Source organism: Leptonotus elevatus, chromosome 8 (assembly GCF_054856555.1).
Source record: "Leptonotus elevatus isolate MCC_2025b chromosome 8, RoL_Lele_1.0, whole genome shotgun sequence".
Classification (NCBI taxonomy): Eukaryota; Metazoa; Chordata; class Actinopteri; order Syngnathiformes; family Syngnathidae; genus Leptonotus; species Leptonotus elevatus.
The window spans coordinates 22,348,323-22,362,089 of record NC_141246.1 but is presented as its reverse complement, the minus strand read 5'-3'; the positions used below and the strand labels follow the sequence as shown (position 1 = coordinate 22,362,089).

At 39.3% G+C, this 13,767-nt stretch overlaps 2 protein-coding genes across 5 annotated transcripts in view; one reads left to right on the top strand and one right to left on the bottom strand.

Annotated features, from left to right (window-relative positions):
• Positions 1–3,372, bottom strand: part of clgn (calmegin) — an 11,603-nt gene extending 8,231 nt beyond the window's left edge. Inside the window, exons 1-2 of one of the 3 annotated variants that reach the window (XM_086082554.1) lie at positions 3,247–3,372; positions 3,120–3,156 (exon numbers count right to left, since the gene is read on the bottom strand). The gene's annotated coding sequence lies outside the window, so the exon portion shown is untranslated. Of the gene's footprint in view, positions 1–3,119 lie in introns of all 3 variants that reach the window. The other 2 variants (XM_086082555.1, XM_086082553.1) reach the window with 2 other exon arrangements.
• Positions 3,373–4,126: 754 nt separating this feature from the next.
• Positions 4,127–13,259, top strand: exosc9 (exosome component 9). 2 transcript variants are annotated; one of them, XM_086083997.1, is made up of 12 exons: positions 4,127–4,277; positions 4,464–4,558; positions 5,574–5,693; positions 5,838–5,940; positions 6,017–6,154; positions 6,329–6,411; positions 7,520–7,652; positions 7,740–7,828; positions 7,905–8,051; positions 8,140–8,300; positions 8,406–8,484; positions 12,357–13,259. In XM_086083997.1, exons 1-12 carry the CDS (start codon positions 4,212–4,214, stop codon positions 12,418–12,420), a joined length of 1,278 nt encoding a protein of 425 aa, XP_085940123.1. In that variant the 5' UTR covers positions 4,127–4,211; the 3' UTR covers positions 12,421–13,259. The 2 variants fall into 2 exon arrangements, with proteins under 2 accessions (XP_085940123.1, XP_085940122.1); XM_086083996.1 differs by having other exon boundaries at positions 8,137–8,300.
• The last annotated feature ends 508 nt before the right edge of the window (positions 13,260–13,767 follow it).

Below are 13,767 nucleotides of genomic sequence, written 5' to 3'. Positions count from 1 at the left end.
ACAAGTGAATGGGGAAGTGCATGCGTGAGAGGGGAACAACACTAATAATATGACAATGAATATGAAATAAAAAAATGTGTAAAAGGATGAAGGGCTGGGAAATGTTCTCAGGGGGGGGGGGGGGGGGGGAAAGGGTCACTCTGACAAGATAACAATCTTTACTTTGCAGATAATCTATTTACTTGTATTGGGAACAAAATGTATTGGAACAAAATGTCATGTAAACATTTTACTTCTATTTCTCGTTTTCACAATCGCCAGGTAAAAACACTAAACCTTTCTCTCCTTGTATGATTGATTGTGTAGTGTGTGGCGAGACAACACTCTGGCGACTGGCTCGGTTAACAATTGTTTAAAATTCTACTGCCTAACTCAGCATGGAATTTCACTCTATAGATATATAACCTATGCACGTGTTGAAAAACTGAATGTTTTTTCTAATTGATTCCATCAAATTGCAAATGTTGTAGTACTTATCTTAAGTGTCTCCGTGCATATTTGCACATGGTTGTGTACAAGTTACTTACGTTAGCACAATGAGCTCACATTTTCCAATTAGATCGATCTTGCCACTCTAAATTTATTAGTTGATTCTCAGTATAATGATTGTTCTCTCAAAAACAAGTCAGTATCATTCCATTGTTTAATCATATGTACATACAAATGTATGTTCAATTGTTGGGCAGGTGTTCCAGCATACTCTTTACCTTCATAATCCAGCTTTATCTATAATTTTCCCTAAAAACTGGAACACCCTGCACCCCAGGTTTGAAACAAATGGAGTACAGACCAGCAGTATGTTATTTTCTAATACTACTGTTGTGTATGACTCCTTTACATGACAGATTTTTACTCCATTGTAGAGAAAAATGGCATTAGAAGAAGGGAATAAAACGCCTCACATGCCAGCAAGGGGTCAATACAACAATATGCTACGTCTGAAAATGGTGTCTTTGGTTAGGCCCAACAACACTCAAAATAATGATTTTCTTGGACCGTCTTCAGACTGATCTGGTCGCAGAAAATGAGAGGTCTCCAAGGCCTTCATCCTACCACACACAATGTGATCATCATATGGCCCACTCATCATCAGGGCCTGGTTCATGACCCATCCAAGGATGCTCATGGAGATACTACCAAGACCAGATGTCCCTGCCCTATGTGTTGGATGCTGGGTGCGAGGACATCACAGTGGAACAGTGTACGGGATGGTTGAGACATTTGTGTCATTTCTTCCCGCAAGGGAAAATATCTGCTGCGATGTGGACAAAAATCTGTGTATTGGGTTTAAGGCCAAGAGGATGTGGATGGCGGCCAGGAGAGGGAGGGTAACGGCCAAAGACGGATACTACATACACTAGATGGCTCATGCACGCAAGCAAGTGCCGTAGTAGCGTTGTGACAGGGCGGCCATCTTGTGACAGACCTGCTTGATCACTCATGACATTACAGTCAATGGAGCATGGACTTTGAAATAGCTGTTGTTTGCTCAATTATTAATCCCTAATTTTCAACCAATTTCCCTTTTTGTTGTTAGATATGACACAGAGAAGACACAAACAATGCCACGTTATGTATTTTATTTTTTTATTTTTTTAACATTTAGCCTGAAGCATAGCCACGTTAACAAGGTTTGTAACAAACCAATTGGCAGTGATAGTTTTTGGCTTTTTTGTTGTTGTCATAATTCCCCGTCTATCGCGATAGATGTTGATATAGAATTTATATCACCCAGCCCTAATGTAATTTTAATGTTTTTGATGATGTGGGACCTCCTTTAAGCATGACACTGTTTTGGCATGTTGAATCATTTTTGAGAAAAGATTCAAAAAGTGGTCATATTACCCTTTTTTTTTTTTTTTAACAAGGATCAAGTGACAGTTTTGCTGTTTGTCATTGCACAAGCTGCAGTACACACTACAGCATCAATTCATAATTATTTTAATAAGTTTAAACTTAATTTCACTTACCTTGTGAAAATAACTAAGGAATTAAATGGCACTGACTCATGTCCTTCAAAATGGAGGAGTGCAGGTGCAAAGGCAGAGCTTAATCATTTACGTCCCTAAAGAGTTAATCTAAAACTGTGATCAACTTTGAAATAACAGCTCTGAAAATGTTACACTTTGGGAGTTAAAATCAACTCTCAATCTAACACAGCAACTTTAAGATCCAATTTTTTCGTGTTATATAAATACATTGATTTGTGTGTTTCGCAGAAGTCTGGGGGTTTCAAAGTGATCCATGCTTCCTTTGTATGTGGCCAATAAAGGAAAAAGTGCGGCATATTTTGGATTTAGGGACTCTTGAATGACGCTAACTTGCGTGGAAAGGGCGTAAACCCACGCAAGCACACTTAAGAACTTTCAAACCTTAGAACCTCATAACTAAGCGGCAGACCACCAGCGTGCTGCCCTACATATTTAATTTATCTTAGTGAAATACAGTGAAGTGACTACAATTAGGGTAATACAAGACACAACACCGTATGCTGCCTTTATCAAAGTGCATATTAGATAAGTAAAACATAAAAAAAACAACAACATTTGAACCCTTAGTAAGTGATATGACAAACGTGTGAAATAATAAAAATAGCAAGAGAGATTAGGTTCCAAGTGTTCTCCAAACAGCACAGATGCGCATGAGTGGCCAGCACATCCCATAATCAGCCCTGCAATGACCTGCGTACACTGGGCCCAGCATCCCTTAACAGCCTATTGAGTAAGCAAGCAAGCTATTTGCCAACACAAGTGTCTAGAGGTCCTGAGCCAGGTCATTGAGCTAACATGGCTGCCTGTGAAACTGCGACGTCCAAACTCTAACGAGATGAACGCTTTCTGCAGTAGCACCTGCTCTCCTGCTAATGTGTGCTTATCACAAACAGCTATAAAAAGCGTAAAGCAGTCCAGTACATGCGTGCTTATCTTCTAAAATATCGCGCCAAATATCGAACTAACGGAACTATACAAAGCCAACCAAGCGATAGAACGTGTGACGCCTAAACTACGTTTTTAGATAACGTACTACGTACACATCTAACGGTTAGCTTTGTTATCTTAGCAGCGGTGTACGTCGAAGGATGAGAGGGAGCGATGGAGAATGAATGGGAGCGCACAAACCTTGCGTCTTGTTGTCGCGGGGTAAACAGACACCAAACTGCTCCTCGCGAAAAACAAAACAAAGAGGCAATTATTTTGCGCGAGTCGCTGTCAAAACGATCTGGCGATGAGACAGCGGCACACGTACACTTTGAAATGAAATACGCGATACTCTGTTGCCCTCAGATGACAGCACGAACCGAACGGCTGCGTTGAGCGTTCAAAGGGTTCCAACCTGACCAGACTGCTAACAAACGCGCATGCGCATTTGTTGCATGCCTCGTCGAAACGTCTTTACTGTTTTTTACGACATCATATGTACAACACACGAGCAATTAGAATAAAAAAACAAACACTAATTTTCAGTTATTCAGGCATTATACATACAGTTTATTGTTTTTTTATTTTAAAAAACACGTCACGCTCACATTTTTAAACTGACTTAAACAACTATAAATTTTAAATTTGAACCCTCAATGAAAATACATTTCAGACTATTTGGATTATCTATTTTCGACAAACTGGAGTTATATACGTTTAAAAAATAATAATAATGTACTTCCTTGATCTTATCTGTTCTTGACTGTATCCCATTTTGCATTGTTCATTTATAATGTTCCAATAAAGCTTTTTTCCCCCTCCCTAAATCTCATCTAGGAGGGTTTGAATGATCTCACCTATATTTTGATCAGTCTCCGGTTATTTTTTATTGTATTATATTTCTATTTTATTTATATGTTTTGTTTTATGTACGGTTCGTATATATCACATTGCACAGTTGTGTATGTCTTTATTCGTATTTGCTTTTATTCTGCCTTATTTTGCTTTGCTGCTTGCAGCTACATCGGCATTTGATACATAAGTGTTTAATAAACTTCTCAAACGAAAATTGCTTTTCTTTCCTTTTAGCTCATGACAAACCAGGCAAAAGATGGTGCGCGAAACATAAATTCTAGAATAACAGCAAGAAAAAGAAGGGGGGGGGCAGACTCGTTTTGGTGTGACGTTGATGTGTTTCCGGGTTGAAGTTCACAACTTTAATAATGGCGGTGGCATGCTTTTGGTAGTTATGCTGTTTGGGTATTAACATAGTATATACACGAATAAAGCAGAATGAAAGAGACACCTTTGTCGAATTGCGAGCGAGATTTCTTGCTTAAAGCCATCCAAGAGAAAAAGGTAAATATTGTCCGTTCGTTTTGTAAACGAGGTCTGGTCGTGGTCAAAACATTTTCTATGGTTTTGATCATAATTTGAAACGAACGAAATTATTGCATTAATGCGCAATTAAACCGTCACTGTGTTATTGTATCAATCGTATTCATAATGCAAATGTTTTAAATAGCGTGACATTTCCTCCTGCAGCGCCTGGATGGACGGGAGACTTACGACTACAGGAAGTTAAAGATCATGTTTGGGACTGACTATGGATGCTGCTTCGTGGAACTGGGCAAAACAAGGTGAACGAGTGGCCATACAAAGACATTTTGTTATATTTTATTTTGTCTAAAATACGATCCTGCTTTCTGTCATGGCAAAGTTTTAGCTAGGCAGTGGATATTTTGCCGTGACCGGCAACTGTCCTGCTTGCTCAATTTTGCCATAAACCGCTCTGATTGGTCAACCCCCTGACCGAGCCATGCACTGGGCGTGGTTCCTGCCTCGCTTCACCCACTTCTGTGTGTTTTGATGAACTTATCATTTTGTTTTGCCACCTAAGATAATGCTGTCTGCATTACCAGCCTAACCATAACCAGTTCAGTGAGGGGTTTCAACCTGTGACCTTGCAGTTTTGGAGTGACTGTCTTAACCACTATGCTATGAGCTGGCACGTAGTCACTGGCACAGTATTTGTACTTGTAGTTCTCATGTGAAAATAGTGCATTGACTGTGCTGATGAATACTGGGATGATTAATTCATTTTTATTAAGAAGCAATATTTCCTTCACTGTGCTTGGACTCGCTGTGTTTCTCCCTTTGGAAATAACATCCCCAGTGTTAGAGAAAACTTTTTTGCATGGTGCAAAATACACTAGTAGTTACCCATGTCATGTCAGAGCAAATTATGCAAATTAATTTTAAGTTGGCTCCATGAAGAAATAATCCTCTTTGTCAAATGCAAATTGGGGATCCGCCAACACAACCACTAAAATTGCACTTGAGATATTTGAGACATTATCTGTGACATCACTCGTCCATTGCGAATCACACGTTATTCAAGAATTACTTCTGGCATTTCTACAAAGTGCATTACTTGCTAAATATTAATTATTCTCGGGTTTAAAGAATAAGTCTTCTGTATCGCTTCAATTTCAAAACGCTGAACGGTAACACGCTTCTTGAGATGTTGAGTGAGAAGTGTGCTCATCAAACATTCTATAAATCGATTTTCTCCTGTTCAGGGTCACGGCTGATCTGATATTGCCAACATATTCACTCAGCTGTTTTGTGACGCTTTTGCTTGTCATTATACAGGGTAATGGCCCAGGTGTCCTGTGAGCTGGTGGCCCCCAAAGACAACCGACCAAATGAGGGAATCATGTTCTTCAGTTTAGAGCTGTCACCCATGGCTTCACCTTCATTCGAACACGGCAGGTGAAGAAAAAACTTCAACTACAACTGTTTAATCCGCTTTGGCTGATGGGATGGGGGGGGGGGTTGTCATTAAAGAAAATCTGATTTTATCATTCAATTACTCCAACAAAAATAAATATGCCTCATGATTTTCTTTCTCTGAAGGCAGTCAGAGTTGTTAGTGAAGCTAAACCGACAGCTGGAGAGATGCTTCAGGAACTCAAAGTGCATTGATACGGAGTCCTTGTGTGTGGTATCCGGAGAAAAGGTGAACCTCGACAGTTGACAAGTAAAAAGCACTTTCTCTACTAGTGATGGTGACAGTGCTACATTTGCATGAGCAGGTGTGGCAAATTCGGGTGGATGTACATATGCTGAATCATGATGGGAACCTGATGGATGCTGCCAGCATTGCTGCCATCGCCGCTCTGTGCCACTTCAGACGGCCTGATGTTGGCATCCAGGGAGATGAAGTCATTGTGGTGAGTCAGTAATATTGTTTTTGAGTTATATTGACTTTACTGGACAATCCGATAAATCATGCCAGTGTCCTGGATTTTTTTGCTTTCCCACAAGTTACCTGTGAATAATCATTTGTTTTGAGTGCCATTGTCGGTTTCTGTGCATATGATGCAACCAGTTGTTTCTGCTCTCAGTATAGTCCAGAAGAAAGAGATCCCATTCCTCTTAGTATCTACCACATGCCCATCAGTGTCACCTTCGCCTTTTTCCAGCAAGGGTAAGGCTGCACCATAAAAGACACAGATTTTATATGAATAACAGACACAATAATACATGGCGATTAGACATCAATAGTGTTGTTAAAAATAGTTACATTGATTAAGATTCACTGATTGTCACACCCATCTAAGTGGGGCAAAATTTGTTCTCCGCATTTGACCCACACCCTGAGGAAGCGTTGAGCAGCAGCAGGGACTTACGCTCGGGAATCATTTCAATTCCAACCCTTAATGTGTTTGAGTGTCAAGCAGGGAAGCAAATGGGTCCTTTTTTTTTTTTTTTGGAGTCTTTGGTATGACCCGGCAAGGGATTGAACCCACGACCTCCCAGTCTCAGGGCGTAGACACTACCACTAGGTCACTGAGCTGGTTGATGATTCTAATTAGATTTTAGACACCGGAAATATAGAAGTGTACTTTCAGTTTAGAGTCAAGTTAAAGCAGTCCAAAAACTTGAAACAAAAACCGGTTCTTAGGCCGGATGCAGGCCTGCTTTACTATATTTGCTATATACTTTGACTTTGTTTGGTATTTTTTCCAAGCAAGAGATAAGATGCAACTATTGAACCAAGCATAGGGGTGTGAATTACCGAGTACCTTTTGATTCGTATCACGATTCATAGGTCACGATTCGATACGATTAATCCCGATGTGAATCTATATTTTGATTATTGCGATAAAAAAAATCGAATTTAGAAAATACTAATCTGTAAACTTGTGCATGTACACTGTAAGATTTGTATGAAAATGTATTTATTTATCTGAAAATTCAGGCTTATAACTGAGCAGGTTGCAGTCTGTTTCATGTTTGAACAGCACCGAAATAAAATATGAAGGCTTAATGTTCCATTAATATAACATTCTTCCATGCTTAATGTGTGAATCCTAACCCTAAGTAAGACGTTTTGTTGAATACTCCCATAAAAAATGTATGTTTAAAAATCGATTCGGCCGCATATCGATTCGAGAATTGCGCGCTGTAATATCGCGATATAGTGCCAAATCGATTTTTTCTAACCCTCCTAGTGTCCACTGTGCAGGGGCAATATGAAGGAATGGAGTCAAGCTCAGTTTATGTACTTATTGTGCCTCTTGTTTTCTCTGCAGGACCTACCTGCTTGTAGATCCATGTGAAAGGGAAGAGCGTGTGATGGACAGCTTACTGATGATTGCCATGAACAAGCACAGGGAAATCTGCTCCATCCAGTCTAGTGGTGGCATCATGTTGCTAAAAGAGCAGGTTAATAGACTCTTGTTAAATTCATAGCATGGATCAAAATTGGGAAGAGAGTTGTTATATTTCATTTCTTTGTTTCTGGCATTGAAGGTAATGAGATGCAGTAAAATAGCCAGCGTCAAAGTGTCTGAAATCACAGAACTCATCACAAAAGCTCTGGAGAATGACAAAACAGCCCGGTTAGTTCACACTCACGTACTTAGTGGAAGCCCAGCTCTTATTCAGTGCTAACAATTTGATATGAATATTTTCTAGGAAGGCAGGCGGCAAGTGTGGCTTTGCTGAGTCTATGCCTCAAGAGCGAATCACCGCATTAAAAAAGGAGGAGACGTCAGTAGAAATGACAGATGCGACCGAACGGGCCAATAACATTGTCCTGAAGGCCGAGGTCCCTCCTCAAACGTATCTTTACATGTGATATGAAAATACAGTCTTTTTTTTTTTTCTTTTTTTTTACCATTGTGAAACCTTAACAACCCAATTCTAGAAGTCAGTCACTGGTGGTGCCACTCCCAGGCATGGGCCAGGTAGGCCAAGGACTTAAGAACAGATGGGGATTGGAGGAAGATGAACAGGATGAAGAGGAAGCTTCCAATAGTGATGAAGATCAAGAAACAGTGATGGAAGTGGAGAAAACACAAAAAGCGCAGGGTAGGGAAGGTTTATTTCTTCAATCTAATTGTGTTGACGCGAAAGTAAATTCTTGTAATGTTGCAAAAACAATCAACTGACCTGAGAATTTGTTTTTCATTCCAGGAGATGTGGTTGAGATATCTGACAGTGAAGAAGATGAAGTGGTCATACTTCAACCAGAGAAAACAGACAGAGTTCAGAAGTAAGTTTCCTGTCTCGAACAGAGCTTGTTTGGACTTTTCCAAATTTTCTGTCTTGACGGAAAGGTGCCTCAATGCAACCTTTAACCCTAACCCACATAAGTCGGAGTAGTCTCATCAAGGAAGTTTCAAGTTATTGTGGTAATAAATTAAGAAAATCAATCAATCATGTCGCCACCAAATCTGAAACAAGTCAAGTCATTACGTAGTTTAAAAAGGACATCAACCCCAAAAAATGTTGTACAATAAACATGGCATCCTAATATTGCGTTTGTGAAATATGAATTAGCTCATTCACTCCGAGCCCTTCCCAACTGTTTTACTGGATTTTGCTTGATTTTGCAAGGCCCACAGAATATTGTGTTCTATTGCTATAACAGGAACCTACCAAAGAAAACATTAGTCTCTTCTTTCATCAGGAAAACAAAAAGTATATTTCTATCTGTTTCTGTTTTGCAGCAATTGACATTAGAATATAGCTAAGTTTCATCAATAGTCACATTTCTGTTGAAAACACAGGCAAAAAGAGCTTGTTGCAAGTTGCAACATGGTCCTGGCTGATCTCTTATACTCTGCTGCCACCTGCTGGCCGTTTTTTGTAATAATTACCATTGCTTTAAGCCACCTCTTCATGTCAGAAGATGCGTCAAAGCCTTCTGTATGATCTTGCATTAAAAAAACAAAACGTGTAAGTACGTTTTTAAGAGTCAGGGACGAAGTTAAAAAAAACTTGTTTGAATGAGTTAAGCAGCAAAATCCACCTGTTTTTATCCATTTCAGGGTGTGGCCATTTTGCCACTTGCTGTCAACTGAAAATGACATCACAGCGCCTAATGCAGGGCTTTAAACTACCTGAAATGGTTGCATTTTGCCCCTAAAATATGATACAGAGTAAAATGTTCATCTACTTGCGCAATTGCGACCAATACATTTATTTATTTAAACTTTTTTTTTGTTGCTCACACACGTCTTCTGCACATTATGGATCATAAGACAATTGTCACTGAAACAATGGCTCCGGCATAAACCGGATGTTGTGATAACCCAATAAAAAGTCACGACCCACACACGGCCAGCAAGGCTTAAATTTGAATGGGCACGTGTCGGGCTTAGCCGCCTCGCCAGTAATTAATGGCAAGTCAATAGGACGCCATCTTCGGCTAGCTAGCCCAGCCGCCCCTCAATTTATACCAGTGGCACCGGGACAAAGTGACTTTTCGTCGCCGTAATATTCTATCCAACAATATAAGTACGTGCTAGTAAGTACGATAAAGATAACTTTATTCATCGTAGATGTTTTAAGACAATGCACACCAACATCAAGACACTTTACGGCACTGTGTCGTTGCGTCTCCTTGGTAAGCAGTCATATAACTGGTCACGATGAAGTGGTGAGTGATATTTTTAATCTACTGGTCAAACCGTGTCTTCACACGTTCGGGGGCACCGTTTGGGGGCCGCTGCCATTAAGTAAGCCCAAAAAATTGACGTTGTGCTTGTGCATTGCTCAAATGTTAGTGAAATGCAGATATTTTAATACTTTTGTCAATAAAGTATTATTTAAAGTTTTAATATTAGTGTATGCAAATGCAATGCCATGATTTTAGTGATACATAGTGATATCCATAAATGCAATTGTACACTATAAACAGTGAAACACTGTATATAAGAAATAAAATATATTAAAGTATATATATGGGGCCAGTAGACCAACAGGCTTAACTGTCAGACTGCATATCTCTAACAAGTAACAATTACCAAGAGGAGGATGATCAGTGCCTACTTCCTCCCCAATAACTTTGTGTGCCAGAGGAGATAAATCCTGGACTGGTCGCCAGTCAGTTGCAGAGCAAATCTATACAAGACAACGGTTCACGCTCACATTTGTAGTGTTTTTGAGTGGGAACTGAACAGAAACTTACCAGTAAGTACACCTTTGGTAGTGGGATTGGCCTTTAGTCAGTGAACAAATTTGAATAAGGGCTCAGGTAATGACCATTCATGGCTCACCTGTTTTCTGGGTTTGCTCATGTGCCGCTCACAAGAATACAGTTTAGACTAGTGGGGCCGCATAGAACATATTGTTGTAAAGACAAAATTTGACTTCACTTGACTTCCCTTTTAATGGTAGAATTTCAAGATAACAGTCTCCATAATCTTGAATCTATCACTTTATCGACCTGAAGACATGAAGTTGAGTCAAGTGTACATTTGATCAGCTATTGGTAAGTTAAACAGTCAAGCTAACCTAGCTAGCTTAGCTTCACAGCTAGCTTAGCGCCATCTGACAGACCATATGAAGTTATAAACTTGTGTTTCTTATCCTTGAATTGTAAACCTTAAATGTGCCTATTGTCTTTTTCCCGCTATACATAAAAGATGATCCTTGGATCCAAATGTAGTCATCTTTGGCGTGTCCTCTGACACTTGCTGAAATGGAAGCCTCAGCCCTTGCCTCGTAGCGTAGCCTACTGGTGGTTGGGTAACACGACACGCATACAAAAAAAATATTTTCTTTCAAACAAAAGATTCACTATATTAAAAAACAAAACAAAAAAAACAGACTTTTTAAAATATAAACAGACTTGTCAAGTGATTGAGTTTAAGTCAAAGTCAAGTCTTTCAGAGATTTTTGCCAAGCAAGTCGCAAGACATGAAATCAGCGACGCAAGTCCTCCATCACATTTAGCATAGGCTACTCCTGGCGAACCTTTACAGAAGGAAAGGAGTTATGCTACCTATAATCCTTTACGGCAGCAATATTTAAAAGCAGCAGGCCACTGCAATTTCACGCCACAGACCTACGTCAGCAATACTCACCATCACATGACGGCATGTTCGAAAATAAGCACTTTTTTCTCTTTCCTTGACACAAAGACTTTTCCCTCAATGGTTAAGGAAAAGTGGTAAAGGATAGGACATATTACTTTTTGAAGAGGCACCCTGGTATTCTTTTTATTTAATTTTTTAATTATAGATATATTATTATTATTATTATTGAATTCCTCCAGCTCCTTAAACACTGCTGTTGGCCTCTTGGCAGCTTCCCTGACCGATTTTCTTGTTGGCTTTTTATACATTTAGGGGGGCTGCCCAGTTTCTGGTAAAGTCACTGTTGTGGTGTCTACTTGATGATGATTTTATTTGCAGTGTGTCATGGTGTACTTCATTATTTTTATTTACCGGTAGTTAATTGTACCCCTCTCTTTTCGTGCTTTAAAGGGATACTTGACTCAATTGAGCCATTTTCAAAAGTAAGAAGTTAATCTTTTGTATATAATTAATGTGATAAATTAATCATCTTTCATGAACAATACCTTTAAAAACACATTTAATATGTAACGACTAATTATGGCTCAGTTTAGATATTAATTGTACATGAAAAATAATGAAGTTATCAAATGAATTCTGGGCAAAATATTAACTCTTTACTGCTGAAAATGGCTCAATGAGCCAAGAATTCCCTTTAGGTGTGAGTACAAAAATGTCAGGAAAAGCCTACTAGAAGATCTAGAGAACTTGTATTTGTGCTTAATCAGAGCAAGCATTTCAAAAAATGGCAGGCAGGTATGTGCTGACTCCATTAACATGACTTTGAATATGAATGGTTTATTCTGAGCACAGCCTCCTCCAGGTGTGCATATTATATGTCTTATCGCAGCTGAGTCTACTTTTACGTCCCCTCTCCAAATGATTTAATTGTTTTCCCAATTGGGTTGCGCTGTGTATAGGCCGCAATCACGGTGGTAAACGCTTTGAAATGATTTCTATTGGTCCCGTGTTTGGATGTCACAAAAATCAGGCATTTGAACAGGGAGTATAGACTTGTAGCTCATGTCCGCTCTATAATGGATACATATTTTCTCCCTTTCAGGAAGACTACTTCAAGTTCCCAATTGAAGGGGCCAAAGGCATCAAAGAAACAGCAGAGAAAATGAGAGAAAGCAGTACAACGCTGTCTTACCATAGCAAAATGCAGCAACTCTTGGGGACTGCATCCTGTTACAATGATAATCCTCACTTGCCTGCAAACCTGAGTACCTCCTGCAACAATATCATGTTTTACTCTGTTCATTTTCCAGTTCAATTGCCATAGTTGAATCTCACTTCTACCAAAGCCCGCCCTAACAACTTCAGCTTTCAGTTTTGTCTCTTCTGACCCAGCAATTAAATCTAGATTTGGACAAACTGTTCCTGCATTTTGGCTTTGGAGTTTCTACAGAAGAGCAACAAAATGCTACTTCCTCTGATGCCGTTTTAGGCAGACTAAATAATCTGACTACATTGAATAGAATGGTAAATTTGAATATAGGTGCAAAAGACACCAGCTCATCCATATATTCGTGACGCATCTGGAACCACATAGGAAGCTAACTCTGAAACCTTGGAGTTGAAAATGATCATTGTCTGCAAAACGTCATGTTATTTTGTTTTTGTTTTACATTTTCATTGTAAAATGAACCAAAATATTCAGTGACATGTTGAGAGATAAACGCACTGCTGTCTTTTGTAGTAATAGATTGACAGAACGTCACTTCTGTGTTATATTAAGGCAAGGGGGGAAGGTAGAAGGCGCCATTTTGAATCTAGACCCGGACACCGCAGACATTTCATGGAGAAAATGGCCTTGGCGCTGAGTAAGGAAACGTCTCTGCCATTAAAAATGTGGAAAGTGGAGCGAGCGGTGAATGCGCCTTTTGCTGCTGCACGTGTAACATAGTTTTTTAAATGGAATGAATTGCTCTTGCAAATGCAATAAACTGACTTTGTGACGTAAGTCGAGAATGCATAATGTGGTAAATTCCTGCAGTAAAACAAAGAAACCTTTCCTTTTAGTCTTATCAAAGTTAATTGTTTTTCATTCCTCAGTTATAATGTGGGGCTATAAGTGAGAAAGTAAAGCAGCTGTCACAGGTAAAGGCTTTTTAGTCAAAATATTGTTTTACAATATGCTCTCCGCGCACCCCACTAGTCTAAACAGCATTCTGATTAATATTGCTTTTGTAGAATATGAATTTAAGCAGCAAAATCCAACCGTTTTTTTATATCTCACAGGGCGGCCATTTTGTCACCTGCTGTCAACTGAAAATGACAAAACATTTGCTCAGGGCTCAGTTTATGAATGTCATATGACCAAACTCGGGGGTTGGGGGAAGCTCAGAAAACACGTGAGCCACAATTGGTCATTTAACTCTTCAACTGTCATCTAAGCTTTAATGAGAAACTTGAGCTGTTTTGATGTTTGTGCAGCATAATATTTTATTGATAGGCTTATTAAATTACAG